This window comes from Muscardinus avellanarius (genome assembly GCF_963383645.1).
Source record: "Muscardinus avellanarius genome assembly, chromosome: 1".
NCBI lineage: Eukaryota > Metazoa > Chordata > Mammalia > Rodentia > Gliridae > Muscardinus > Muscardinus avellanarius.
In genome coordinates this window covers 231,042,213-231,069,134 of record NC_137786.1, presented here as the reverse complement: position 1 = coordinate 231,069,134, position 26,922 = coordinate 231,042,213, and the positions used below count along the sequence as shown (strand labels likewise).

The following is a 26,922-nucleotide window of genomic DNA, read 5'->3' as shown; positions in this document are numbered from 1 at the left end:
CTTAGCTGGCTAATGGGCCTCCCGCCGCAGGCAGCGCCCCTCCCCCGGCCCTGGCCCTGAGAGACCAGGCGCCGGCCACCTCCTTGAGGACCCAGGCATCCTGGCCTCTCAGGAGCTCTAGAACAGTCCCTTGTAATCGCTGCTGACCCTATGACCACAGCCCGGCCTCCCGGCTGAAAACTGCCAGGGAAGCCAAGCGCTTGCTCAGAGGGGCCAGAGCCTCCTGGTCCCCTAAAGAAAGGGACTAAGGGAGGGGCCCTGCAGTGTCTGGCCCAAGGCCGGTGCCCTAAAATCTGTGTTCTAGTGTGGGAGGAGGGGAAGGCACATAGGCACTGGCATGCGTGGGGGCCACAGCCCCTCCCGCAGGGCTTGGCTGGGGGGGGCTCCTGCCTGGGGGCCCCTGTGGGAGCCCCCCCAATACAGAGGCGGCAGCAGCAGCAGGTTTTAAGTAGAACTCATCCAGAGGGGCCAGTCAAGTCACCTAGAAACCCAGAAAGCGCTCGAGCTGGTTCTCGGGGAGGGGGGTCAGCCGAGGAGGAGCTACCCTGCGGGCCCCTCCGCCCCGGGCTCTCAGCCCCTGCGGCTCCCTGCCTGGCCACCTGCCCCTAAAGCCTCACCATGTGGGCCAGCAACCTCGTGAATAGTCCTGCCTTCAGCCGTGGCCCTGCGGGGTCTAATGGAGACCCAGAGAGGGGAAGGGACTTGCCCAGGGTCACTCAGCTTCAGAGGAGGCTGTCAGCCCTGGGACTCCCTGCTCTGGAGGAGATAAGACTGGGAGACAGGGCCTGAGATCCTGGTCCTCTCTCACCAGGGCTGCAAAAGACCTCTCCCGGACCCAAGGACTCCCGGACCTCGTTGGAGGAATGGAGCCACGCAGGGCAGGGCCCAGGTTGACTTTGGTTCCCGTAGGCTTGGATTCAAATCCAACCCGTGCTGGTGTTAAAACTCTCTCTCCTCTCCGAGCGTGGTGGTGCACACTCTCAATCCTAGCATTTGGGAGGCGGAGACGGGAGGATGGCAGGTTTGCAGCTAGTCTCTACTTAGCGAGGCCCTCTGTAACTTAGCGAAACCCTGTTTCCAAATAAAGAATAAAAAATAGGGCTCGGAAGGTAACTCGGAGGTAGAATGCGTCTGCCCGGTACAGCTGTACCTCGGTTGATCGCCTTGTTTCAGAGGCTAGGGGTTATCAGAGAACAAAATAAGCAGTTGAGTGGGAGATGCCCCCCGCCCCTGCTAGGGGCAGCTTGCTCTGAGAAGGTGGGAGGCTGTGGGGGCATGGCAGGGGCAGTGGGGGGAGATGTGGGGTCAGCTCCAGGGCAGAGGACTCTGCCAACCGGGGCCAGGGGCCAGCACACCTCAGCTCAAGGGGTCTGAACTGAGAACCGAAACAGGGAGACTTCACAGCAGCCTGGGCTGCAGCTCGCTGGAAAACAGGATGGCAGCCTGTCTGCTGGGCCTGGGCCTCTTCTCCCCCCGCCCCGTGTCTCCTGAGACAGAGCAGCCCCCCTCCTGTTAGTGGGCTCCTTTCTCCTCTGACACTTTCTTCTAGGCTTGGTAATGGTAATGGGGTTTCTCAGCAAGCAGTAATGGTAGGAGGGCGGCCCTTCCGGCCTCTACCCTCGATTAAGGGAGCGGTCTTGGCCCAGGGGACCCTCCCCAGGGCCTCTGCTTCAGGGAGGCACTGCAAACAGCCTCAGCTGCACTCTTGTGGGAGGGGGCCCGGGCCCTGGGAGGGGTGGGGAGCAGGAGGCCACAGCCCGAAGCTGGAGGGACCCCAGAGCAGGGGCATGGTCCAGGCCCAGGAGGGTTCCAGCATGCCGGAAGGAGTGGCTCCAGCCACGGGAGGCGGGAGGCGAGGGTGATCGGCCTCTCCAAGGAGGCTCGGAGCAGGTCAGGGACTCGCCTACCGCCTCTAGGCCCGCGGCAGAGTTGGGATCTGAACTCAGTCCTTAGGCTCCCTGCAGGGAAGCCTGGCTTCAAGCCTCTGGAAGGTACTGTACTGATAAGAGGGGTCAGCCCAGGCTCTGGGCATGCGCTAGGGGTGACAGAGTAGGTGGCTGGATGGAAAGGCAGGAAGAGCACGCCCCAGAGAGCTCTCAAGAGGGGACCTGGTGCCGGGCATGGGGGCGCAGGCTTGTCATCCCAGCATTCGGGAGGCTGAGACGGGAGGATTGCAGTTCCTGGACAGCCTCAGCTACTTAGGAAGGCCCTTTTCAACTCAGTGAGACCCTGTTTCTAAATAAATTAGAAAATAGGTTGGGGGTGTAGCCAAGAGGTAGAAAGCCCCTGGGTTCCATCCCCAGTACTGCAAAAAAAAAAAAAAAAAAGGGGGGGGGGCGGGCATTTGCATCTGACTAAAGATCTTTACACTAACCCTGGAAAGACACAGGATCAGAGCTCAAGTTGACACCACCTTGGGGACAGGGCTGGGATTAAAGCATTCTCCCTCTCGAATCTATGAATGCCCCAAAGTCCAAATAAATACTGGGGTTCAGAAACAGATGCCCCTGCCCTGTTGGGGCGAGGTAGGGCCTGGTGGGGAATTTGTCCTTAGGTAAGTAAGCCTCCTATCCCGCCAGGCCCGGGATGTGGCTGGGAGTCCTACCTAAGTGCAAAGCAAAAGTCAGCCCTTCCTAGGCACCACAGGCCAGGTAGAGGCCAGGGGATGAGCTGGAGATGGAGGAGGTCAGCTCATTCTACCCGCCCCTGGGGGCCCGGCTTCCCTCAACCCCTCAGCGAGAAGTCCCCCTTTCCCCCACACACACCATTTCGGGCCTCTGCCTTCTGTCTCTTCTCTCCAATATAAGGTAAAGGAGGAACCCGGGTTCACGGCTGAATGCAGCAGGAGCTGAGCTGTGGGACCCTAGGCAATTCCTAGCCCTCACTGAGCCCTGTGTGCTCCGAGGCTCCTCCCTTCAGCACCCGGAGAACAGTTATGTGAGGGGCGGGGACTCGCTGCCTCTCAGACCTGAGCCCTCCTTTCAGACTACAGAGGGTGAGCTCACTTCATGGGGCATTCCAGAGCAGCAAGTGCAAGGGACTCAGTCGCTTATAATCTGAGCTTCCAAACCCGGGGCGGTGGCGGACACTGTAACCCCAGGCTGAGGCAGGAGGATCGGGGTTCGCGGACAGCCTCAGCTACTTAGTGAGGCCCTCTGCAACTCAGTGAGACCCTGTTTCAAAATAAAGAATAAAAAATAGGGCTGGGGGTGTAGCTCGGAGGTAGAATGCTCCTGGTTCCATCCCCACCCAGTACTGAAAAATAATAATAATAATAATAATAAACATTTGGGCTGGGGGTGTAGCTCGGAGGTACAGTGCCCCTGGGTTCCATCCCCAGTACCGAAAAAATAAAATAAAATCTGAGTTTCCCCTTTATCTAGCCCAGTGACTTAACATCTGTGGTGTTGTCATTGAACTTTTTGCAAAATTTCCTGCTTAATCTTCACCGCAAACTTCGGGTGAAGCCGTTGATTCCTTTGTTCAGTCCTATGTCCAACCAGTGGCGTCAGGCTTTGCAAAGGGTCTTTGCGGGGGTCCTGCAGAGAACAGGTGATTTCCTGACACGCGTGGGTCGGAAGAGAACTGGACCCCAACCTGGGTTATCAGTCAAGACGTTCCGCACAGCTCTGGGCCCCGGGGGCTCACAACCGGGGCTTGGGAGGGACAGTCAGCCAATGAATGGGAAAAGCTGGAGAGGTGCGAGGGCGAGGGGCTGGCGGAGCGCGGCGGGGTCCGCGGCCGCTCCTGGGGCCAGGGGCGCTGCGCCCTCCGCGCCCCGGAGCGCGGCTCCCCGCCGCCGCCTGCGCCCTCCCTGCGCGGCCCTCGCTCGGCCGCCGCGGATCCCAGGACCCACGCAAGTTTCCTCCGCACCGCCCGGCTCCGCGGGGGCTGGAGCCCGCCCCGAACTACATCTCCCACAATGCCGGCCGCCGCCATCTCGGCCGGTGGGCGGCGCGGCCGCGGGTCCGGCCTGGAGCTGGGCAGCGGGTCCGCACGTCCCCGCCCGGCCCCGCCCGCGGGGGCGCGGGCCCGGGGGCGCCGGGGCCCTGGGCAGCGGCTGCCGCCCTCCCGCTCCTGGGCCCCGGCCCACGTGTCCAGTGGGCTCGGGCCAGCCCGCTCACCCCTGGCTGGCCACGGGTCCCAGGACCCCGGCCTCGGAGCCCCGCCCCGCGCCCCGCGCCCCCTCCCTGCATGCCGGTGCGCCCCGGCTCCGGTCCCGGTGAGGGCGGGAGGAGGCGAGGTCCGGCGAGGTGCAGCGAGGGCCGGGGTCCGGCGCCGGGCTCCCGGGGCGGCCGGAGGCTGAGCTGCGGCGCGCACGGCCGCCCTGGCGCGGCTGGCCCTTTAAGGGGGTGTGGTCGGGGGCGGGGGCGAGCGAGACACAGGCGGCGGCGGCGGCGGCGGCGGCGGCGGCGGTCGGGCGGCGGCCGCGGGGGACAAAGGGCGGGCGATCGGCGAGGGGGCGGGGCGCGGCCAGGCCAGGCCGGGGGCTCCGCATGCTGCAGCTGCCCCCGGGCGCCCCCGCCGCCGGCCGAGCCGCGGAGCCGCGCGGACCGCAGCCCGCGAGCTAGCGCGACCAGGCGCGGAGCCGGCCGGCGGGCGCCCCGGAGGCGGCGGCCAGGGAGGGGCCGGCGCACGTGGCCCCGGCGCCGCCATGGCGGACAGCGGCCCCGCGGGGGGCGCGGCGGTGGCGGCCCCGGCCCCCGGCGCGGGCGGCGGCGGCCCCGGGCCCCGCGTGTACTTCCAGAGCCCCCCCGGGGCCGCGGGCGAGGGCCCGGGCGGCGCGGACGACGAGGGCCCGGTGCGGCGCCAGGGGAAGGTCACCGTCAAGTACGACCGCAAGGAGCTGCGGAAGCGCCTCAACCTGGAGGAGTGGATCCTGGAGCAGCTCACGCGGCTCTACGACTGCCAGGTGCGCCCCCCGCCCGCTCCGTCCACCCCAGTCCCCCCGCCCCGGACGCGCCTTCCCCCGGCCACTCCTCGGGGCCAGCACGGAGTCCCGGAGGGGCAGCCCGGCCCGGGCCGGAGGCCGGGGAGGTGGGGTCCGGCCCGCCGCCCGCCGCCTGGGTCTGACTGCAAAGGTGGCCTGTGGCTGCTGAGTGCTGGAAGGGTCCGGCGTCCTAGTGGGCCGGCCTGCCACTCCATCTTGGCGTGTGGGCAGGTTAGCCCCGGCCCCGGGCTGGCTCCTCCGCCCCATGACTCCCGGCTTGCTCAGATGGGTGACTCAGGCCCCCGGGGCTAGGGTGGAGGAGTGGGCTTGCCCGGTGCTGCCTCCCCGAGCCCAGCCCGGGAATGCAGCTGCCTCCCCGCGGTTAGCGGCTTCCTGGGGGGGAGGGGTGGTGGGCGCCCCCTCCCTCCCAAAGCATGGGCTCTTTGTTTCGTCTTTGCCAGGCGGGGTCCTCCCCACTGACCCCTTACACCCACTTCCTCCTCGCTCCCAGGAAGCTGTGACAGGTGTTTGGGGGAGGGGCTGGGCCCGTGATGAACTGGGACAGCTGCCCCCACCAGTGCTCTGGTGAGATGGGGGCCCGGATGTCAGGCAGACACATCTGCTGGGTTCCCAGCCCAGGGTCCCCAGCCCTGGCAGTCTGGCCTTGTCTGGCACCCCGGGTGCCCACTGGCAGGGACAGGAAGCTCCCCCCATTGGGCAGTTTGCCTTGGCACAGGCCTGATCTGTTTTCCCTCTCCGAGCAGCTGCCCAGTCTGCTGGGCAGAGACGGCTGGGCCAGTGCTGAGGTGGGCAGGGACCTGGCCTGAGAGCCCTTCTCTCACCCTCTCCAGGAGGAGGAGATCCCCGAGCTGGAGATCGACGTGGACGAGCTCCTGGACATGGAGAGCGATGACGCCCGAGCTGCCAGGGTCAAGGTGAGGTGGGCGGCAGCCAGGCGTGCTGCCCCCGGGGTGGGGGGCGCCAGGCCTTCTGTGGTCTGAGTCAGCTCTGACCCTGGGGCCTCAGCTTCTGCCCCCAGGAAATGGGGCTGATGCTACCTGCCTGCTTGACACTTCCTGGGCCCTGGGCCTCAGGGTGGCCCCAGGGCCTCGGAAGTGGGTGTAGTGAACTGTAGGCCCCTCCCCAGAACTCACTGTGTGTTTACACCCCGCCAGGAGCTGCTGGTTGACTGTTACAAACCCACCCAGGTAAGCCGGCTCCCCAGCGGCTGGGTGAGGGAGCCTGACCCTCTGGCCTCCCTAACGCCCCTCTCCCATTCAGGCCTTCATCTCTGGCCTGCTGGACAAGATCCGGGGCATGCAGAAGCTGAGCACACCCCAGAAGAAGTAGGGGCCCCTGACCCAGGAGAACGGCGGCCCCCACAGGACAATCGCTGCCCCGACCTCGTAGCAACAGCAATACCAGGGAGCCTGCAGCCAGGCGGTGCCACGGGCAGGCTCCCCGAGCCCCTCGCCTAGGGGCCTCTTCCCTCGCCCCCTCGGTTTTCCACTTTTGGGGTTTTTTATTGTTATTAAACTGACGGGACTTTTTGTGTTTTTGTACCGACTCTGCGGCGCGGGCCCTTTAATAAAGCTAGATCTGCCTTTGGAGCAGCTAACGGCTCGCTGGCCTTTTCGGGGGACAGCAGTGCTGGCCAACCGCTGCCAGCCTAGCTTCTCCCCAGGGGACCGCAGGGCTTCCTGAGGGCCACGGAGCCATGGTGATAGCCCAGCGCTGGCTCCCAGACCAGGCGCTGGAGGTGGCTGGGGAGCTGGGGGCGCCGCGTTGCTGCTGGAAGGTTCGAACACCCTTTATTCCACCTGGGCAAGGGTCCCCAAGCCATTAAGCCCAGACTCTCCCCCCCCCCAAACTAAAGCCAGGAGGGGAGAGCAGAGCAGGGAGGTGACCGGGGAGAGGGAGCTGAAGAGTGGAGCCCTGCGTGCTAGGCAAGTGCTCTTATCACCAAGCCACACCCCCACCCCCGACGCTACGCATGGTCTTGAAGTCTCTCAGGGCCCACAAAGAAACACAGGTGTGCTCCTCGGGCTTTTATGCGATTTTGTTTTTTAAACAGTCTGGTCCCTGGTGCCCCCCATTCCCCTCGGCAGCGGCTAGAGCTCTGAGCGCCGCTCTATCTTCAGCAGCTCCACCTCGAACACCAGGGTAGCGCCACCTGGAGGGGAAAGTGAGTCACACTTGGACCTAGCCCAGGGAGAAGGTGTGGGGAGGGAGGGCTCAGAAGGCCTATTACCTGGAATCTTTGGGGGAGCTCCCCGTTCTCCGTACCCTGTCAAAGATGCACAAAGAAAAGTGAACTGTGGCCAGGCTCCCGTCCAGCTCAGGCAGAGAGGGGTGCCCCATAGTGGCAAGGTCAGAAATGGAGGTGTAAAGGAGATGGGAGGAGATGCCAAAGGCCTGCTAGTGGACAGAGTGGGCACTACAACTGGCTGCCTCAGGTCTTGCCCCGTCCTTGCTGGACACAAGCCAGACCTGGAAGCCGGGTGAGGAGGCTGGGCATCACTGAGCCCAAAGCTGTCTGCACCCTCCCCCACCTAGACCCCGAGCGCCCAAGACCAGCGGGTAGGCCTCTTACCCAGCTCAGAGGGAATCACCAGCTTCCGCTTCTCTCCCTCGCACATCCTGCGGGGGGACACCGCTGAGCATGCGAGCACCCAGCCCCGAGCCTGGGGCTTGCCCCCCCACAGCTGGCCTCCTGGACCGTGCCCGTGCTCGCCCCACACTCACCCCAGCAGCCCCTGGTCCCAGCCCTTGATGACCTGGCCTGTGCCAAGGGAGAAGACAAAGGGCTGGTTCTGGGGCAGGCTGCTGTCAAACTCCGTCCCATCTTCCAGCTTCCCCTGTGGAATCACAAGCAAGCTGGTGAGACCCGTGGCTCCCCGGCGGCACCAGTGGCCAAGTCTTGAAGGGGACAGGGTGCCCTGCTGGGGAGTGGGCAGTAAAAGGCAAGGGAGAAGCACGATTTCCACGGTGAGAGGTGAATTTCCCAAGGTCACCCACTTGTTTGGGGCGACCAGTCCTCTGTGGTCCCTAGAAGCCCCGCCCACAGCAGAAGCCCCGCCCCTCACTCACGGTATAGTGCATGTGTAAGACATCTCCTTTGCGGGATTTGATGGGACAGTGATCCACCCGCTTCTTGACTCCTATCTGAAGTTTCCGTTTGCCCTCGGCCCCCGTGACCGTGGCCAAGGCACTCAGGCAGATGGACAGTAGCGTCAGGACCCAGCTCAGCCTCATGTCTCTGTGGGCACAGACCCCGACCCACCCGGAAGAGAGCGGGAGGGCATGGGGCATGAGCAGGTGCGGAGAGGGTTCCACCCCGGCTACCCTGCCGGCCCTAGGGGGCTCCCCTATCCCCGATCGCCCCCCTCTTCCCCGGCTCTCCCCTGGGCTCCATGGCCACACTTACCAGTCCAGTGAGAAGGGGGCTTGACTGAGGACCCCAGCAGCGAGGGGAGGGAGTCAGGGGGGGCCACAGCAGCCAGGCCCCCTCCCCTTTGTTCAACCCCAGACCTTCCCTCCCTCCTGGTCCCCAATTCTGCTCTTCAGTTCCCGCCCGTCCCTTTACGCAGAGTCCAGACCCTGTCTGTCTGCACAGCGGTGGCCCCGACGGGGCGGCCCCACTCACGCCACACCCAGCTGCCTCCTGCCCAGCACACCCACACCTCTGCGGCCGCCGCAGGGGGTCGGCCCCGAGGCACCCACACATCCCCGCTGGGCGGCTCCGGGGACCCCCGGTCCTCCGGAGGCACCCCCCAGCCCGGCCCCGCGCCTCCGCCAGGCGCACCGCCCCAGCTCTGAGCCCTCGGGGGTCTCCGGGGCACCCAGACTGGCCCGTTGTCAGCCGGCCGCCTAGCCCGCTCCACCCACACCACCTCTCCCGGGGGGGTTCTCGGCCTACCTCGTCCCCAGGCCCGGCCCCCACGGAGCCCGCCCCCGCGTGGACGCCCTGGGCCATGACCCGGGGCTGGCCCTGCGCTCGGCTCCTTGGCCCCGCCCTCTGGAGGGTGAAGCCCCGCCCCCGGCCCCGCAGCCCCGCCCCCGGCAAGGCCGGACCCTTTCTCCTGGGGCGGAGCCACGCCACTCGCCGGCTGAAGGCCCGCCCCCGGCGCCTGGGCTCCGCTGCCCTCGGCTTCCAACCTCGAGGCTCCGCCTTCCACCTGTTCCAGCTCCTCCTCCAAGACCCAGGCTCCATCCTTCAGCCGCCCGCGCTCCGCCCCCAGCCGCCGAGCTCCGCCTTCCGCCGGCACCCGCGCAGAGCGCCCACCCGTCTCGGCTCCACGTCCCGCCCCGAGCCCCAGGGCTCCGCCCCGTGCGGCGTGAGGACCCTCCCCCTGCGGCATCTCCAGACAGCTCCGACCCCAGCCCCCAGTCTCCCCGTCACCTATCCCTCGCTGACACGCGGAGCCCCGGCCCGCTCTGCACGGCCCGATCCAGCCTGCCCTCCTGCACCCCGGCTCCCCCCAGCCCGGGCTGTGGCCCCCGCTCACCTCCTCGCCGCGCCCCCGGAGTCCACCCCGGTCTCGCCGCCGCCTCTGCGCAGGCGCGCCCGCGTCGCTGCAGGCCGGGCCACGCCGCCCTCCTTCATTGGACCGTGCAAAACCCGCTAGCCACGCCCCTTCGCGCGGCTCCGGCCCGCCCATTATCACGTGACCGCGTCACTTCCGGTGGCGCGTGGTCCGCCAGGCTGGGTCAAAGTGACTTCCCAAAGAGCCGAGGCGCTTCCGGCCGAGGTGACTTTGTGGTCAGATGGGAGTGGGCTCCCGGAGAGGGTCTTGAGGCGCCATTTTATGTCACCCCGCTTCTCCCACAACAACCCTGCTCGCCCCTGGCCTCTTCACGACCCACACTTCTTCACTTGCTGTGTAAAGAACCCGGACCGGAGTGACGCGCGGGTTTGAATTCCGAGGCTGCCGCTGATTGGCTGCGTGACCTTGACCAGCTGGACGAGTCCCACCCCAAGGCCTCGTAGGACTGAGACGTGCGCGGCGCTGGGCCGCGCCTGGCCTCCCCCGCGTCCAGGCCCACCTCCATCCCGGCACACAGCCCCCAGCACGAGTGGACCGCCTGGCTGGGCCGGCTCCCCCACCACTCGGCCATTTCCGGCATCGGCACCCACCAGTGCCCGGTAGGGCCTGTCAACTGCAGTAAGGACCGGCGGGAGAGAGGGTCCAAACCCAGCTAGCTTCAGGTTAAATCTCCAGTTTGCTTTTCTTGAGCCTGTCCTCCCAATTGAAGAAGAAAACTGTCACACCGGCCTCAGCAGTGAGGATTAAAGCCAGACGACGCGTGCCTGGCGATGTGACCACTGACGTCACAGCTGAGATGGTTTGTGTGGTACTTGAACCCAGAGGCATTCTACCTTTGAGCCCAATTTTGCTTGGAAACAGGGTTTTGCTAAGTTGAGGAGAGCCTACGTGCTGAGGCTGTCCTCGAACCTGCGATCCTCCCAAGTCTCAGCCTTCCAAGTACTGGAATTACAGGTATGCACCACCACACCCGGATAAAGGACTTAATTACAGGTAGTGATCACTGTTAGAAATTGTCTTTTGAGCCAGGTGTGGTGGCGCACGCTTGTAATCCCAGCATTTGAGAGGCTGAGACAGGAGGATCGCTGTTTGCGGACAGCCTCAGCTACTTAGGCCCTCTGCAACTCAGTGAGACCCTGTTTCAAAATAATCAAAAATAGGGCTGGGGGTGGAGATAGAATGCCCCTGGGTTCCACGCCCAGTGCTGCAAAATATAAACTAAAAAAAGAAATTTTCTTTTGGCTGGGCGTGGTTGTGCATACTTGTAATCCCCTTATTTGGGAGGCTGAGACAGAAAGATCACAGGCTCAAAGCCAGCCTCAGCAATTCAATAGGTTCTAAGCCACTTAGTGAGACCCTGTTTCCAAATAAAAAATAAAATAGGCCTGAGGGTGTGACTCAAAAGACCCCTGGGTTACCTCCCCAATACCACACACACACACAATAAAACTGTCTCTTAGCCGGGCATGGTGGCGCACACTTGTAATCTCAGCATTCGGGAGGCTGAGACCTGAGGACCATGGTTCGTGGACAACCTCAGCTACTTAGGCCCTTTGCAACTCAGTGAGACCCGGTTTCAAAATAAAGAATAAAAAAATAGAGCAGGGGATGTAGCTCGAATGCCCCTGGGTTCCATCCTCAGACCCGCAAAAAAAAAAACACCCACTAGCCTTGGGTTTACTGAGACCACAACCACACCCTCCAGTCCCTTACTTCAGAGAAGGCCTGCGTTAAGGGTGGCGGCTTTGAGTTAACTCTGTCTCTGGATGTATGTCAGCAGGGCAAATCAAAGGCGTCCAACGGCTGGCCTTTGGCCCACTCTCGCCACTCAGCCCTGGCCACTGGAGGCCACAGGAAGCGTGGGTCCTGAGGTTGGGTCGGACAAGTCAAAGTCTCAAGTAGCAGGTCGGCGAGGGTGCAGGCGCCAGTGCGGGCTGCGGTGAGAGGGGTTCCTCTCCCCAGCCAAGCCCACTGGCCACGGACCCTCAGGATCTCTTCATGGAGACAGGAGTGAGGCAGGGGCAGGAGAGGTGTGCGGCTTTAGAGCCCAGCTAGGGCCAGCAAAAAGCAGCAAAGACTGCAAGTCCTCCCAGCAGAGGGAAGCGGGTGTGCTTTTCTGAGAGGAGATGCTTGTCTGTAATCCAGGGCTCCAGACCACAGCAATCCTCTGTCCTCTCCACGTTCACATGGGGAAACTGAGGCTCAATGACAGGAGCACTGAGAACCAAGGTCACTGAGTTGACCTGGGTCCCACCTCAAGTTGACGGCAGGACCCTGTGACCAGCAAGGGCAGGGACTCCTGTACCCAGCGGTCACGACACAGCCGTGCCGAATCCTCGATGCCCGCTCGCCTGGGCTGCTCAGCGGGGCCCTGGGCTCCACTTCCTCCCTCTGCGCAGTGACGGAGGGAGACACTGCTGCCCGCCCTGCCAGCCGCCAGCAACAAGCAGTCAAACAGGCGGGGACAGCTCCTTCCATCTCTTTTATCAGGGGTGGGGGCGGGGGTCACAGTTTTCATACCAAAGCCCAAATCCCGTTATTTGCAGAGGTTGGGGGCTTCTTGTTGACGGGGAGCTGGCGCCAGTTGTACAGGACGGTTAAGAACAGAGACAGCGCCCCGTTTCCCCCCCAAAGATGGGACGTGACCCCTCTTGTGCTGCCAAGACTCCTCAACTGTGAGATGGCTCTCCAGGAGAGCCCTCTAGAAGCCCAGGTCCGGGAGCGGCTTCTGCCCAGCCGAGCTCTTGGGCTGAGCTCTGCTTCCCAGGCGCCCCTCTCTTCTGCCACTGGGGTGTGGCCTGAGGCAAGTGGCCACTGAATCTGTGAAGCAATGTGTCACCTTCGCAGCTTCCGGCACCTGAGGAGGGAGGAAAGGCTGTTGGAGCTGGCCAGAGCTTAACCCCACGTGTGTGTGTGTGTGTGTGTGTGTGTGTGTGTGTGTGTGTGTATTGAACTCAGGAGCATTCTACTCCAAGATATCCCTAGCCCTTTGTATTTTGAAACAGGGTCTCACTAAGTTGCTAATGCTGGTTTCAAACCTGCAATCCTCCTGCCTCTGCCTCTCAAGTACTAGGACTACAAGTATACGCCACAACGCCACAACACCTGGTTTCCCAGATCATTCTACCTTGGAGGTACACCCACAGCCTGATTTTTTTTTTTTTTTTTTATTCTTTATTTTGAAACGAGGTCTCACTCAGTTGCGGAAGGCCTAAGTAGCTGAGGCTGGCTGCAAACTTGCAATCCTCCTGTCTCAGCCTCCCAAGTACTAGGATTAAAAGTGTGCACCACCACACCTGGCCATCACAGGTCATCTTCTTCTTTTTTCTTTTTTTTTGTGGTACCGGGGATGGAACCCAGGGGTATTCTATCTCTAAGCTACACTCCCAGACCTATTTTTTAGTCTTTATTTTTTGATACAGTGTCTCACTGAGTTGCGAAGGGCCTTGCTAAGTAGCTGAGGCTGTCCATGAACCATGATCCTCTGGTCTCGGCCTCCAGAACGCTGGGATTACAAGCGTGCGCCAACATGCCCAGCTGGTCCCAGGTCATCTTGACATACTTTTGTTACCTTCTGTGAACCCATTCTCCTTGACGCTGCAGGGAAGCCCTGGCCTACCACGTGACGTCACCCCATGGCTCACCGAGGACTTATTCTTCACCGCGCAGACAAAGATGGGCCAGGGCTCCAACACATCCCTGAACTCTCGGAGCCCGTACGGTGCGCCAGTGTCTATCACAGGGGCATCTGGCAAGGCCCGGAGCACTGGGACACTGTCTCCAGATTTCCTTTCCAGGCAGATGTCGCCTTCTCTAGGAGATGGCTGACGGCTCAGAGGGGACGTCAGGGGTCCCCACCACATCCCGCAGCGTCCCGAAATCGAACATGTGTTGTGCTTCTGCTGACCCCAGTGCCAGCAGACACTCGGCAAATCTTTATTGAACAGCCTCCCGTGCCTGGCCCTGCCCTCTGGCAGGCTCTCCCTGGACTGGCTCCAGCACAGGGCCTTGCTGCCTTCCCAAATGAGCTAATGGGCGCCACCCCTGACTCCTCACCTGCAGGTGTCCGGGTTGAGCTCTAGGCCCCGCCCTTGGCAACGGAGGAAGCTGCGTTGTCGGCAGCGGCAGCGGCAGGTCCGGGGGTCAGGGCGCTGGCGGCGCTGGGGGCAGCGTGGGCAGAGGATCCTGGGGCTGGGGTGGGATGAGTGATGTCAGCTGGGGAGGGTGCTCCAGGGGCGGAGTCCCAGCCCGGAACAGAGCGGGGCTGGGGGCGGTGGTGGGGAGTGGCAGCCCTAGGAGGAGAAGCAACGTGTCTGGGGTGGGAAGGAAGAGTCTTCCCAGAAACTGGGGTCAGGGTGCAGTGCACAGACTTAGGGGGGCAGGGGGAAGGGAAGGGCAGGCATTCGGGAGGAGAAAGAGGAGGGGCCGCTCCTTCCTGACTCCCATGCACCCCCTGGCCACCCACACATTGTCCTGGGTGGGACCTGGGCTCCTACCCCATCTCAGCAGGAGCCCAGGGGCCTCACCTGTCCGGCTTCACAGCACTCTCTTGTTTTTTTGGTCTGAAAAGTAAGAGAGACAGACAGAGACAAAGAGGAGGAGGATAAGGAAACCCAAGCATCCTCTCGCTTGCCCCAGCTCCCAGGCCTACCTCTGGCTCCACTCTTAGAAACCTGGCGCCCGACACCCCCCACGCCTGGCCTCTGCGGGCTCGGAGGGCGGGCCTGGCGGGCACCTGCATTCACATTGGCTGTGCTCCTCCAAGGACATCTCCCCCAGCTGACTGCTTGGGTACCGGATCATGAGGATCTGTGCTCAGGGGAAGAATGGGGAGAGACACTGAGGAAGCGGAGACGGGGAACGAGAGAAAGGAGGGGGCTGAAGAAGAGGTTAACAGCCAGGGCGCTGGCCACCGACCCCCTCACGTGGCCCGGACTCTGGGCCCCACCCACTGGCCCCACCAGCCCTGGTACCTGCATTCGGACTTGGTGTTGCCCGGTGGGCACGCACTCCAGGCCGTCGTCGGGGCAGCAGCCACCGCAGCGCTGCAGGGTCACACAGCTGGGCACCAGTTGTTTGGCCACAGTGCCCATGAGCTCCATGGTCAGGGGCACCACCACCTCACGGGGCTGGCAGGTGGCGCGGGCGTACACGTCTATCCATGACACCACTGCAGGTAAACCGCAGGCGTCAGTCCCCCTGGGCTCCTCCGCCGCTCCTCCTCCCCAGTCCCCAGGCAGCCGCCCTCCAGTGGCACCCCTCCCTGCCCTTATTTTGGTGGTACTGAGGATGGAACCCAGGGGCATTCTACCTCTGAGCTACACCCCCAGCCCTAATTTTTAGTCTTTATTTTGAAACAGGGCCTCACTGAGTTGCAAAGGGCCTCACTACGTACCTGAGGCTGGCCGCGAACCCCAATCCTCCTGTCTCAGCCTCCCACATGCTGGGATGACAAGCGTGCGCCACCGCGCCCAGCTCCCTTTCTGCCCTCTTAACCTTCTTCACCAGCCCTCCCCTACTTCTTAAGAACCTAGTGACCTCCTCCCTCGGTATCCTCCCCTGCCTAGCAAGCAGAACAACAGTCTGAATCTCACGGGAGAAAGATGATGGACACCAGGGCTGGGAATCAGAGCTTGTGAAACCCTCTGAGTACCGGCTGGTGCAAAGTTAATGGAGCTCTTACCTTTCTTTTGGTGGCCGGGGGCTTCAGGCTGGGAGACCGGGGCCTGTGGGAGAGAGGAGTCCTGGACCCCGGGCGCACTTTGGCAGGGGCTGGCCCCGCCTCACCTCCTCTCCGATCTTTCCAGACTGCTCTGTTCCTGGGGGCTCACTCTAGCTGTACCTGTCCTCTCCTGGCCACCTGGGACCTGCCTGGGCCGAGCCCCGCCAGGTGGCCCTGCAGGTGGCTCACTCTCCCAGCCTCGCTCGGGGTTGCAGGTCGGGCGGGCACCGTGGGCGCAGAGGGCTCCGCCCCCCGCCGTGCCCGGGGGGTGGGGTGGGGCGGGGGAGTGGCCGGGGCCGGCTAGCGGGCCTGCGCCGAGGGGCCTCGCCGCGGATGCCGAGTGGCGGCCCCGCGCCCTGGAGTTGGAGTCGCCCCGTGCACGGGTCCCCTCCTCCGGGCCGAGGCGCCGCGCCCCCCCACTTCCGCCAACCTTGAGAGGGCACGGCGGGCGGGCGGCACGTACCTGGGCGGGGGCCAGCTGCAGGAGCGCGGCGAGCAGCAGGCGGCGGAGCAGGGGGCGCATGGTGCCCGCGGGGGCCGCGTGCCGGGGGCGCCCGCATGGCCCTAGCCCGGCGGCGCGGGGGGCGGCGGCAGCCAGAGCCCCATGGCGCGGGCCCGGGCGCGGCGGGCGGGGGCCGGGCGCGGGGGGCGGCTCCTCCGCGGCCCCCTCCCGAGCCCTGGGCGCAGGCAGCGCAGCGCAGCGCCGCGGCGGCGGCCGGAGGAGCCGGGCGGGCGGGCGGCGGGCGGCGGCGGGCGGCGGGGACGGCGGGGGCGGCGGGGGGCCGGCGGGCGGCTCATGTGACCCAGGCACGCGCTCCCCCGGGCGCCGCGGCCCGCCCCTCGCACCCGCCCGCCCGAGCAGGGGAAAGGGACGCGCCGCCCAGGGGCCGGGCTCGGCGCCGATTGCGGGGCGGGGCGGCCGCACGCGGGCCGGGGGCGCGGGCCGAAGGAGCGGGCGGAGGCGTCTCTGACAATCACTTTATTGCACACGTCGGGGCTGCAGGCCTCGCTCGGGCCTCAGGGGCCGGGGCCCCGGGGCGCCGCCTCGGACCCTGGGGGAGGCTCGGAGGGCGGCGGCTGCTGCTGCTGCCTCTGCAGGCGCTCCTGCTGGAGCCTGGCTCTGTTGGCCCTGGAGGAGAGCACGCAGGTGTCGGCCTCAGGGGTCCTGGAGGGTGGTCCCCCCGGGACAGGGCCGCGCTGGGCGATACAGACCTGGCCCTGGACCGCGTGTCGTTGTAGATGGCGGTGATGATCCGGTCCTTTTCGTCCATGAAGCTGCGATGCATCTGCTCCACCTTCCTGCAAGGGGTTGCGGCTGAGGTTGGCACTCCTGTCCCTGCGGGGACTCCAGCCCTGGCCTCCCCGACCTGCCCCAGGCTTCCCCTGACAGCCTCCCAGCCGTGGAGACCTCCCCCTGTGCGGGCTAGGTGGGGAGAGGGACGCGGAGCCGGCCTGGCCATTGCAGCCAATGGTCCCCAGCCGTTCCGCCTTGTGTGTGCTGGAGCAGCTCTGAGCACCGCGCTCTTCCCAGGAGGCTAGAAAAGGCCGTGTATCTTTTCTTCCCTTCCCCATTCCTCTCCCATCTTAGTAGTAACCAGGCCCAGCCCTGCTCAGGTTCCAAGACCAGAGAGCGATGCGTTCAGGGTGGTATGGCTGTGGAAGGCATTCTACGCTGAGCTGCACTGCCAGCCCTTTTATTTTGAAACAGGGTCACACTGAGTTGCTGAGCTGGCCTTGAACCTGCAATCCTCCAGTCTCAGGCTCCCAAATACTAGGATTCCAGGCGTGGCCACTGTGCCCAACTGTTTATCTAACTTTATCAGCGAACTAGGCAGCTGCTGGCAGCGGGCACTCCCTTTCCGCTTCCCTGCTGTAGACAATCCACGGGGTGGCACGAGAGACTGCCAGGGGAACAGACTGCCAAGTGCAGGCCGTCGCCAGCCCGTGAGGCTGTTACCACGCATTGCTTCTTGTAGACGACTGTGGTTGGCTCTGGCCCTCCTGGCAGCCAGCACCAAAGATTTACGCTCATATTAAGAAAAATTAGCCAGGCATGCTGGGCATGGTGGCACACGCCTGTAATCCGGGAACTTGGGAGGCTGAGACAGGAGGATCACAGGTTTAAAGCTGCCTCAGCAGCTTAGTGAGGCCCTCCCTCAGCAACGCAGCAGACCCTGTTTCCACAAGTTTTCTTTTTTATGTGTGGTGCTGGGGCTGGAGCCCAGGGGCATTCTACCTCCAAGCTGAAACCCCAGCCCAATTTTTTTCTTTTCTTTTTTTTTTTCTTTTTTTTTTTTGGTGGTACTGGGGTTCCTGGAAGCCCTTCTACCTCCGGGCTACACTCCCAGACCTATTTTATACTTTTTATTTGGAAACAGGGTCTCTTAAGCTAGCACAGCTGACTTTGAACCTGCGCGATCCTCCGGTCTCTGACTCCCAAGTGCAGGGATTACAAACTTGTGCCACCACACCCGGTTTAATTTAAATTTAAATTTTAAATTTTGGGGGGGGGATCTGGGGATGGAACCCAAGGGCATTCGACCTCCAAGCTACACCCCCTGCCCTATTTTTTGTTGTTGTTTTGGTGGTAGTGGGGTTCCTGGAAGCCCTTCTACCTCCGGGCTACGCTCCCAGACCTATTTTTATACTTTTTTAAAAATTTGGAAACAGGGTCTCTTTAAGCCAGCGCGACTGGCTTCAAACCTGGCGATCCTCCTGTCTCCGCCTCCCAAGCGTGCGCCACCACGCCCGGCACCCCCTGCCCTATTTTTTATTCTTTATTTTGAAACAGGGTCTCACTAAGTTGCAGAGGGCCTCACCAAGTAGCGGAGGCTGTTTGTGAACTGCGATCCTGATCCTCCTGTCTCAGCCTCCAGAATGCTAGGATTACAAGCATGGGCTACCACTCCCACTCTTATTCCTTATTTTGAAACAAAGTCTCACTAAGTTGCAAAGGGCCTGCTAAATATCTGAAAGTGGCCACAAACCCAGATCCTCCTGTTTAGCCTCCCAAGTACTGATTACAAGTGTGTGTCACCACACCCGGCCCCTGTTTTAAATAAAAAATAAAATAGGGTTGGGGATGTAGCTCAGAGGTACAATGCCCCTAGATTATGGGAGGCTGAGATAAAAAGAATTACAGGTTTGCTAGGCTTGGTGGCACACGCTTGTGATCCCAGTATTTGGAAGGCTGAGACAGGATGATCACAGGTTCCAGGCCAGTCTCAGCGACCTCATGAGGCCCTCTGCAACTTAGTGAGACATTGTGTCATAATAATTAAACCAGGAGCCCCCGTGTGGTGGCGCACACTTGTAATCCCAGCATTTGGGGGGCTGAAAAAGGAGGATCCAGGTTTGTGGGCAGCCTCAGGTACTTAGTGAGGCCCTCTGCAACTCAGTGAGACCCTGTTTCAAAATAAAGAATAAAAAAGTAGGGCTGGGGGTATAGCTTGGAGGTAGAATGCCCCTGGGGGGGTTCCATGCCCAGTAAAACACACACACACACACACACACACACACACACACACACACATATACACACACACACAATAATAATAATAATAATAATAATAATAATAATAATAAATTAGGCTGAGTGTATAGCTCAGAGATAGAATGCCCAAGTTCAATCCTCAGTAACACACACACACACACACACACACACACACACACACACACACACAAATTACACATTTGAGACCAGCCTCAGCAATTTAGGGAGACTTGCAGCAACCTGAGATTCTGTTTCAAAACAAAACAAAACAAAATTTAAATGGCTGAGTTGTAGCTCAGAGGTAGATGCCACTGGGTTTAATCCCCAATACCACGAAGAAAAAAGAAAAAAAAAAAAGGAGGAGGAGGAGGAGGTGGCGGCAGTGGTGCTGGCTGAGCATGGTGGCGCACGCTTGTAATCCCAGCACTTGGGAGGCTGAGACAGGAGGATCGTACAGGTTCGAAGCCAGCCTCAGCTACTTAGTGAGGCTCTCAGCAACTCAGTGAGACCCTGTTTCCAAATAAAGTATAAAATAGGTCTGGGAGTAGAGCCCGGAGGTAGAAAGCCCCTGGGTTCCACCCCCAGTACCACACACACACACACACACACACGAACAGTAACAACCCAAAATGGCAATGTTAGCCCTTCATGCAGCGCTGCTTTTAGCAGTTAAGGGAGGCTCCAAAGACCGATGCCATGCGGTTCCAAGCGTGGGCGATGCAGGCGCACGGCCTGGGCGCTGTGGCCGGTCTGCTGAGCTCCGGGCGTCTCCCACCCTCCCGCCCTCTGCGTCCCGGGGAGGACAGGGCTTCACCTGAAGACGACATAATGCAGGCCCATGCCGGCCAGCATGAGCAGGAGGCAGTACCCCAGCACCTGCTGGTTGTGTTTGTGCTGCTGCTGCCGCGACTCGGGGCCCTGCGGCCTCACACGACGAAACTGGGCCCAGTACCGTGCATTGGGGGGCGACCAGGAGCTGCTGGGAGGCAGAGGAAGGACCCGTGTAGAGATAAGGCTCCGGGGGAGACCTGGGGGTGAGGGCCGGCAGGGCCGGGGCCCGGTACCTGTGCGTGTGTCCTGCGGGCCTGGGAGCAGCCGTGGTCCCTGCAGACTCTGGCGGGCCGGCTGAACGGAGCTGGCGGTCGTAGCTGCGGCGGCTCTGCTCCCGGCTGAGCACGCGGTAGGCCTCGCTCAGCTCCACGAAGCGGCTGTGCAGGGCTGGGTTCCCAGGGTCTCGGTCAGGGTGCAGCTGGGGTGGGGCAGAACTCCCTTATCTCCCTTTCCAGTGCCCTCCCCGGGCCCACCTGATGACGTCCACCCACACGGGCTCACCCCTCTAGAAAGGCAGAGCGGGAAGCCCGATTCCCTCGCTCAGGGGCTCCGCAACAGCCAGCCCCCTGCTCTCTCCCAGACAGGTCAAGAAAACCAAGCCCGGCACATCAGGCAGGATCCCTGGCTCCGGCCTACCAGGGCAGACCCTTTACCACCTCCCACCCCAAGGCCGACTGAGGAACGCGGCCCCACCCAGAGACCCGGGGCTCGGCCTCGGGTCTGGGTGCACTAGTACCTCTTTGGACTTGGTGAAAAAGGCTCGTTTAACCTCTTCAGCACTGGCACTGGGGTGCACGCCTAACAGTTCATAGTAATTACTGGGGCCAGACCTGTGGAGAGAGGCCCACGCCCGCAGGGGCTGCGGAAACCCTGGAGGTAGCCCCGCCCTCCCAGCCTCCCTGAGCCCGCCCTTCAGTTCAGACACCGGGACAAAGCCGAGGGCCTTAGGATCCATTCCCAGACCTCCCGCCTCTGGGGTCAGCCATGGTTCAGATCAGGGCTTCCCAAAGCAGGGTCCCTTCACTCTTGTATCACAAGCACCTTGGAAAGTCTGTTTAAAAGAGCAGATTTCTCCCCGCGCTTGGGAGGCTGAGACAGGAGGATCGCGCAGGTTCAAAGCCAGCCTCGGCTACTTAGTGAGGCTCTCAGCAACTTAGTGAGACCCTGTTTCCAAATAAAGTATAAAATAGGTCTGGGAGTATAGCTCGGAGGTAGAAAACCCTCTGGGCTTCACCCCAGTACCACACACACACACACACACACACACACACACACACACACACAACCAGCAGATTTCAAGACAGGTGTGATGGCAGCACACTTGTAATCCCAGCCTTTGGGAGGCTTAGACATGAGTATCGTGGTTCCTGGCCAGCCTTGGCTGCTTAGTGAGGACCCTTTGCAATGCAGTGAGACCCTGTTCCAAAATAAAGAATAAAAATAGGGCAGGGGGTGTGGCTCGGAGGTCAGATGCCCCTGGGTTCCAGTCCCAGACCCGCAAAAAAAAAAAAAAAAAAAAAAAAGTAGGTAGAAGCTGGAGATCACTTGAATCCAGGGATTCAAGGCCAGCCTGGGCAACATGGAGAGACCCCATCTCAAAACACAATAATAAAAAGCAGCTTCTGGAGCCCCCCCACCTCATTCCTCCAGATCAGTCTCCAGAGCAGGGCCCAGGAATCTGAATCTTTGCGCCTAACCTCACTTCCTGTGGCTATGCGGGTGATGTCTGACAACCATTAGAGGGTTACACACTTGTAATCCCCGAGCTTGGGAGGCTGGGACAGGAGGATGGCGCGTTCTTGGCCAGCCTACTTAGTGATGCCCTCTGCAACTTAGACCGTCTCAAAATAAAATTTCAAAAAGGACTGGGGGTGAAGCTTGGAGGTAGAATGCCCCGGGTTCAATCTCCAGTACTGAAAAAAAACAAAACAAAACAAAACTCTAGAGAGAACCTGGGGTTTGAGTTGGGCTCAGGTTCCTGAAATGTCTCTTCGCTGGCTGTATGACCTTGGGGTCAGCTCCTGATCTCGGGTCCTCCGTGTCCTCGCAGAGGCGAGGGTTGGAGGTGAGGGTTGGAGAAGGTGAGGGTGATCCGCGACAGCCCGTGAGGCACCTCACACAGCAGACAAACCGCAGCTGTCTCAGCCATAGGGAAAGTCCTGAGCTGGGCAGGCGCCCGACGGAAACCCACTGGACAACGGGGCCGTCCCCAACTCACCGCTGCCCAGGGGCGGCCGCGAGGAGCCGGGTGGGAGGGCTGCGGGGCCACAGGCGGCAGAGGCGCAGGGGCAAGAGGGGTGGCATGGCGGCGGGCGGGCAGCTGCGGAGAGGAGGCCACCAGTAGGGGTGCATTGGGACCAACTCGGCCAGACCCCCGGCGCTCCCGGGTCCCGGGCACAGGGAAAGGGCCTGGCCGGGGTTTCCTGCCGCGGGCCCGGGGTGGCCGTCCTGCTCGGGTCAGCGCCCAGCACCGCCTCGGACCCGGGCTGCCGGGTCCTTCCCAAAAATGGAGTCTGGACCCCCTGCCCAGGACACCGAGACCCCCAGCCCACCCCGATCGATCGCGAGCGGCTGGAGGAGGAGCCACAGCCAAGCCCCGCCCCGCCCCGCTCACGACTCCGCGGCCGCCGCCATTTCCTGCCCGGCGAGGCCCCGCCCCGCCCCCTCATTGGCCCAGATTCAGAGGCCACGCCCACCAGACCGGAAGCGGGCTGTGGAGGGGGCGGGCCCCATGCTCCTTAGGCTTCCGACCTGGGGCTGAGATGCTGAGACTCAGACGTGCGGAGGCCCGCCGGGGAGCTGGGGCCGAGCCTGCGCCTCGGCGAGGCTTCAGCCTGTGGAGGTGTCCGCTGCTCTGTCCAGCAGCGAGGCGCGTCTAGCAGAGCCGCTTCCATAGAGCCTGGCACGGGAGGCGGGGCCCTCAGCCTGGCCTTGGGGAAGGGAAACTGAGGCTGGACCCTTGTGCTTTGGGGTTTCCCCCCCCCTCCTTTTATGTCACGTGTTCTGTCTCCCACCCAGGGATCTCCCAGCCTCCTTTCTCTCATGGAAACAGCAAATATCAATGGAATCTAAGAAAAAAGCCCTTTATTGTTTTCAGAGTTGTGATGAGGCCGCGCGAAGCTCCAGTGCGTCAGGCGGGACTCCCCTGGACCCGGTTGTAGAGGAGGATGGCGCCTTTGGCAGAAGGGCAGAGCTCAGCCCACATCTCCGTCTCCTGCAATCTCTGCACTCTCTGTGGAAAGACAGAGCCCGCATCCAGCCCTCGCCCCTGCTGCGGCTGTGTCCAGGATCCCTGAGCCTCAGAGCCCTCTGCAGCGCTGTCCCCAGGGGCGTGGCAAGGGAGCAGAACAGGTCTTGGGTGTCTCCCTTGGGCTGAGGGCCAACCCCGTGGCTCTGGAGGGAACTTTGAGACCTGGGAGGCCCCTGCCCACCAGCCATCCCCTCCCCACGAGACACGCATCACCAGGTCTGTGCAGCCTGAGCCCAAGCAGGATGCACTGTCGTGCCGCACCTGTGTCTCCACGAAGATGATTCCCGTGGACTCGTGGGCCTCAGGCCCCCCGCTCAGGTAGTAGCTCCTCACCTCCTCAGAAGTCAGGCTGCACCTACACAGCGGCAGGAGGGGGGCTTGTGGGTGCTCAGTCCAGGACCCCTGTGGAACCCCAGCTGCCTCAGCCCCGCCGCTCCCCCACCCTCACCCAGGGCCCTGTGTCCCGGAGCCCACTCACTGGACGTGGAATTCAGCACTGGCACGGCCGGCACTGGTCTCGTTGCGGGCGATGCCCAGCAGCAGGGGCTGGCTCAGGGTGACCGGCGGCAAATTCACCTGGGTGGCGGAGTCCCCCCTGTCAGTGCTCGGCCCGCATCCCTGCCCCCTCAGCAGAGAACAGCCTATTAACCTCGGAATAGGGAATCTTGCATACGCTCTTTTTACACATGGGAAAAGCAAGAGCGGAGGGACTGAATAAATTGCCCAGGGAAATCTCTTCACTTAAGGGAACTCGATTTGGTACCTGCGACTCCCACTTCCTCCTCTGTCAATACATTTGGGAGCTGGGCGTGGTGGCGCACGCTTGTAATTCCAGTACTTGGGAGGCTGAGACATGAGGATTGGGGTTCTCAGCCAGCCTCAGCTACTAGTGAGGCCCTCCGCAACTTAGAGAGACCCTGTTTCAAAGTAAAGAATAAAAAATCAGGCCGGGGGTGTAGCTCAGAGGTAGAATGTCCTTGGGTTCCATCCCCAGCACCACATAAAAAATAAGCCGGGCGCGGCGGCGTAGGCTTGTAATCCCAGCATTTGCTGAGACAGGAGGATCATAGTTTGTGGCCAGTCTCAGCTACTTAGAGAGGCCCTTTGCAATTCAATGAGAGCCTGTCTCAAAATAAAAAATAAAACAGGACTGGGGGTGTGGCTGGGAGGTAGAATGCCCCTGGGTTCCATCCCTAGTACCGCAAACAAAAATAAATAAATAAATAAATTAGTTAATTTTTTTTTGTGGTACTAGGGTTCTTTTTTTTTTTTTTTTTTTTTTTGGTGGTACTGGGGGTGGAACCCAGAGGCTTTCTACCTCTGGGCTAGACTCCCAGACCTTTTATATATATATATATATATATTTTATTTTTATTTTTATTTTATTTGCGGGTGTGGGGATGGAACCCAGGGGCATTCGACCTCTGAGCTACACCCCCTGCCCTATTTTGTATTCTTTATTTTGAAACCAGGCCTCACTGAGTTGCAGAGTATATATTTTTATTTGGAAACAGGGTCTCACTAGGTTGCTGAGAGCCTCACTAAGTAGCTGAGGCTGGCTTCGTACCTGTGCAATCCTCCTATCTCAGCCTCCCAAGCATGGGGATTACAAGCCTGAGCCCGGCTCACTGGGGTTCCTGGAAATCCTTCTACCTCCAGGCTATACTCCCAGACCTATTTTTATACTTTTTTTTTTTTTTTTTGGTGGTACTGGGGGTGGAACCCAGAGGCTTTCTACCTCTGGGCTCTACTCCCAGACCTTTTTTCTATTTTATTTGGAAACAGGGTCTCACTAAGTTGCTGAGAGCCTCACTAAGTAGCTGAGGCTGGCTTTGAACCTGTGCGATCCTCCTGTCTCAGTCTCCCAAGCGTGGGGATTACAAGCGTGCGCCACCACGCCCGGCTATTTTTATACTTTTTTAAATTGGGAAACAGGGTCTCTTAAGCCAGTGCTGCCGGCTTTGAACCTGCATGATCCTCCTGTCTCTGCCTCCCAAGAGCGGGGATTACAAGCGTGGGCCACCGCCCGGCTCACTCTACGTCCGCCTGGTAGAAGGGTTCCTGGAAACCCTTCTACCTCCAGGCTACACTCCCAGACCTATTTTTATACTTTTATTTTATTTGGAAATAGGGTCTCTTAAGCCAGAGCGGCTGGCTTCGAACCTGCTCGATCCTCCTGTCTCCGCCTCCCAAGCTCGGGGATGACAAGCGTGCGCCACCTCGCCCGGCTAAATTAGTTAATTAATTTGGGAATAGGCAAAACATATGTCATTGTTTCCGAGCTTCCCAAACCGAGGACTAGAATTCCATTGTGAGTACCCCCAGCCACAAAGCCAAGCTCTTCCCTCCAGACCAGCCAGACCTAAGGAATTCCAGCGAGTTTCAGCCCCTCTGGCATGCCCGTCGCTGTCTGCCGCCCCCCCCCACTCACCTCATCGCAGATCTCCTGCTGGACGCTGGAGAAGAGCTCGCGCACCACCAGCGCCCCGGGGAGGCCCTCGTGCTGGGGGTGGGTTCCAGGGCACAGGGCCTGTAAGAGGTCGGGCTCAGCTTCTGCTCTTCCCACCCTGTCCCCACCCTTGGTGGCCCTGGGAGCCTGGGGGGGGGGCAGTATGAGTTCTGCTGATCCCCTAACACAGGCCCTCCTCTTCCAGATGGGCAGCCAGCGGTCCTACTATGGGTCACGCAGGGGCTTGGGCTGCGCTAAGCATCTTCTTCCTCTGCCTACTCCTCTCCCCCATTCCCGAGCTTCCCAGGTCCGCTGCAAGTTGGGACCGTAGTCGGGTCTCCTGGGTGACACTGAGGGCTTGTCCCCACTTAACAGCGGGTAACGCGCCTCACCTGCAGCAGGGGGGACCGCAGGGCTGGTGGGCACTCGGTTAAACCCCAAGCCAGTTTTCCCTTTAAGGAAAACAGAGCTTAGGTGTCTTAAAGGCCCCGTTCCCCTGAGCTGTCTGGGACTCTGTGTCTTTGTGCCCAACCTGGCATCTCACCTGAGGCTCAGGGTGCCCACCGGGCACATCCACCAGCCCAGGGGCCTCAGCCACCTGCCAAGAACGACGCAGGAAGACCAGGAAGTCATCGGCTGTGACAAGTGCAGCACCCACGCCCAGCGGGTCTGCCAGGTAGGCCTGCCGGTCACCCCAGTTGGCGGCTCCCTGCTCTTGCAGCCAGGAGGCCGAGCTGGACCAATTGGTGCCCAGGAAGTCTCGGTAGGAAGTAAGGCCCAGGCGCAGGAGCAGCTGTGGGCCCCGGGAGTCGACCGGTGCCAGTGTGGCTGAGTGCAGGCGGAACTTGGGGGCATCGAAGAGCCAGGGTTGCGACTGTAGCCGGGTCTCCCAGGTGGCAGTGATGGGCTTGTCCCCTCCTGGCAGTGGGCGCCGGTCATGGGCTGGGCTCAGCTCCACCTCTACCTGTTCCTGGGGCAGCCCCCCTGGAGGGCACTGCAGCAGCAGGGACACCTCAGGGTCCATGGTCTGGACCGGGCAGCTCTGGGGAGGACACAGCCAGCCCTGTCACCCTGGGGGGCGCGCAGCCACCCCTGGGCTTGGCAGCTGGCCCCTCGGTAGCCAGCCCCAGCCCTTCTGAACTTCCCTGACCACTCCTCGGGCGTTGGTGACGCGTCATCCCCGCGAGATCCCTGAGCCCGGCTGGGTGCCCGGGACTCCTGGGCATCCCTGCCACCCAGTGGTCCTGCGTCCCCCAAATGCTCACGTCCCTCAAACCCAGCGGTGCTGCCTCCAACCCTAGACGTGCCTACACCCGCCCGGGCTCGAAAGCTCCAGCCTCAGCCCGCACTCGAACTCACCCGGCCGGCTGGGGCCGCAGGCTCCGCCCCTTTCCGGAGCGGAAGTGCCTGCCCCCTTCTGCGCGGCTTCTCATTGGCGGGGAGGGTCAGCCCCGGCGGGTCCCGCCTCCCAGGCCGCCCGGACCGCGCTGCCATCCCCAGCCAGGGCCTCGGCTCCCCCGGCCCGGCTGCCAGCGTGACCTTGGGGCGGTCTCACCGGCCGGGCCTTACTCTCCCTACCTGCACCGGGGGTCTGAGGGTGGAAAGCGAGTTTCCTGAGCTGTAGATCTGCCTCCCGGCTCTCACGTCCGAGCCTTTGTGGCCTTCTCAGTGGAGTGGGGGCATGGCAGGGCCCTTAGGGC

The 26,922-nt window shown here is 61.8% G+C and overlaps 5 protein-coding genes across 7 annotated transcripts; 1 reads left to right on the top strand and 4 right to left on the bottom strand.

Annotated features, from left to right (window-relative positions):
* Positions 1-4,654: 4,654 nt before the first annotated feature.
* PPP1R14B (protein phosphatase 1 regulatory inhibitor subunit 14B) lies at positions 4,655-6,280 on the top strand (the record flags this gene model as incomplete). The annotated part of the gene is made up of 4 exons (XM_080701569.1): positions 4,655-4,912; positions 5,782-5,865; positions 6,106-6,138; positions 6,212-6,280. The coding sequence occupies 4 exons, from the start codon at positions 4,655-4,657 to the stop codon at positions 6,278-6,280; spliced, it is 444 nt and encodes a 147-aa protein (XP_080557695.1).
* A 761-nt stretch (positions 6,281-7,041) lies between these two features.
* FKBP2 (FKBP prolyl isomerase 2) lies at positions 7,042-9,488 on the bottom strand (the record flags this gene model as incomplete). 2 transcript variants are annotated; one of them, XM_080710590.1, is made up of 6 exons in its annotated part: positions 7,042-7,103; positions 7,182-7,217; positions 7,524-7,570; positions 7,676-7,788; positions 8,021-8,189; positions 9,439-9,488. In XM_080710590.1, the coding sequence occupies 5 exons, from the start codon at positions 8,183-8,185 to the stop codon at positions 7,042-7,044; spliced, it is 423 nt and encodes a 140-aa protein (XP_080566716.1). The 2 variants fall into 2 exon arrangements, with proteins under 2 accessions (XP_080566716.1, XP_080566715.1); XM_080710589.1 differs by lacking the exon at positions 9,439-9,488 and adding an exon at positions 8,824-8,906.
* Positions 9,489-12,199: 2,711 nt separating this feature from the next.
* Positions 12,200-15,733, bottom strand: VEGFB (vascular endothelial growth factor B). Of its 2 annotated transcripts, XM_080698766.1 has the most exons (7): positions 15,663-15,733; positions 15,161-15,203; positions 14,451-14,647; positions 14,213-14,286; positions 14,004-14,039; positions 13,534-13,668; positions 12,200-12,334 (listed from the first exon to the last, which is right to left on the bottom strand). In XM_080698766.1, exons 1-7 carry the CDS (start codon positions 15,720-15,722, stop codon positions 12,313-12,315), a joined length of 567 nt encoding a protein of 188 aa, XP_080554892.1. In that variant the 5' UTR covers positions 15,723-15,733; the 3' UTR covers positions 12,200-12,312. The 2 variants fall into 2 exon arrangements, with proteins under 2 accessions (XP_080554892.1, XP_080554891.1); XM_080698765.1 differs by lacking the exon at positions 12,200-12,334 and having other exon boundaries at positions 13,541-13,769.
* Positions 15,734-16,216: 483 nt separating this feature from the next.
* Positions 16,217-21,875, bottom strand: DNAJC4 (DnaJ heat shock protein family (Hsp40) member C4; the record flags this gene model as incomplete). The annotated part of the gene is made up of 6 exons (XM_080692100.1): positions 16,217-16,328; positions 16,412-16,498; positions 19,507-19,671; positions 19,757-19,941; positions 20,260-20,353; positions 21,742-21,875. 6 exons carry the CDS (start codon positions 21,873-21,875, stop codon positions 16,217-16,219), a joined length of 777 nt encoding a protein of 258 aa, XP_080548226.1.
* A 778-nt stretch (positions 21,876-22,653) lies between these two features.
* NUDT22 (nudix hydrolase 22) lies at positions 22,654-26,623 on the bottom strand (the record flags this gene model as incomplete). The annotated part of the gene is made up of 6 exons (XM_080701272.1): positions 26,582-26,623; positions 25,767-26,261; positions 25,205-25,303; positions 23,252-23,349; positions 23,035-23,128; positions 22,654-22,755 (listed from the first exon to the last, which is right to left on the bottom strand). Exons 2-6 carry the CDS (start codon positions 26,244-26,246, stop codon positions 22,654-22,656), a joined length of 873 nt encoding a protein of 290 aa, XP_080557398.1. The 5' UTR covers positions 26,247-26,261; positions 26,582-26,623.
* Between the last annotated feature and the right edge of the window lie 299 nt (positions 26,624-26,922).

Coding starts and splice junctions, on each gene's coding strand:
- VEGFB (XM_080698765.1), bottom strand. CDS start 15,722: ATGCGCCCCCTGCTCCGCCGCCTGCTGCTCGCCGCGCTCCTGCAGCTG. Junction 14,040..14,212: donor CACAGCCAATGTGAATGCAG/GTGCCCGCCAGG, acceptor CTTACTTTTCAG/ACCAAAAAAACAAGAGAGTG. Junction 13,770..14,003: donor AGTGCTGTGAAGCCGGACAG/GTGAGGCCCCTG, acceptor TTCTCCTCCTAG/GGCTGCCACTCCCCACCACC.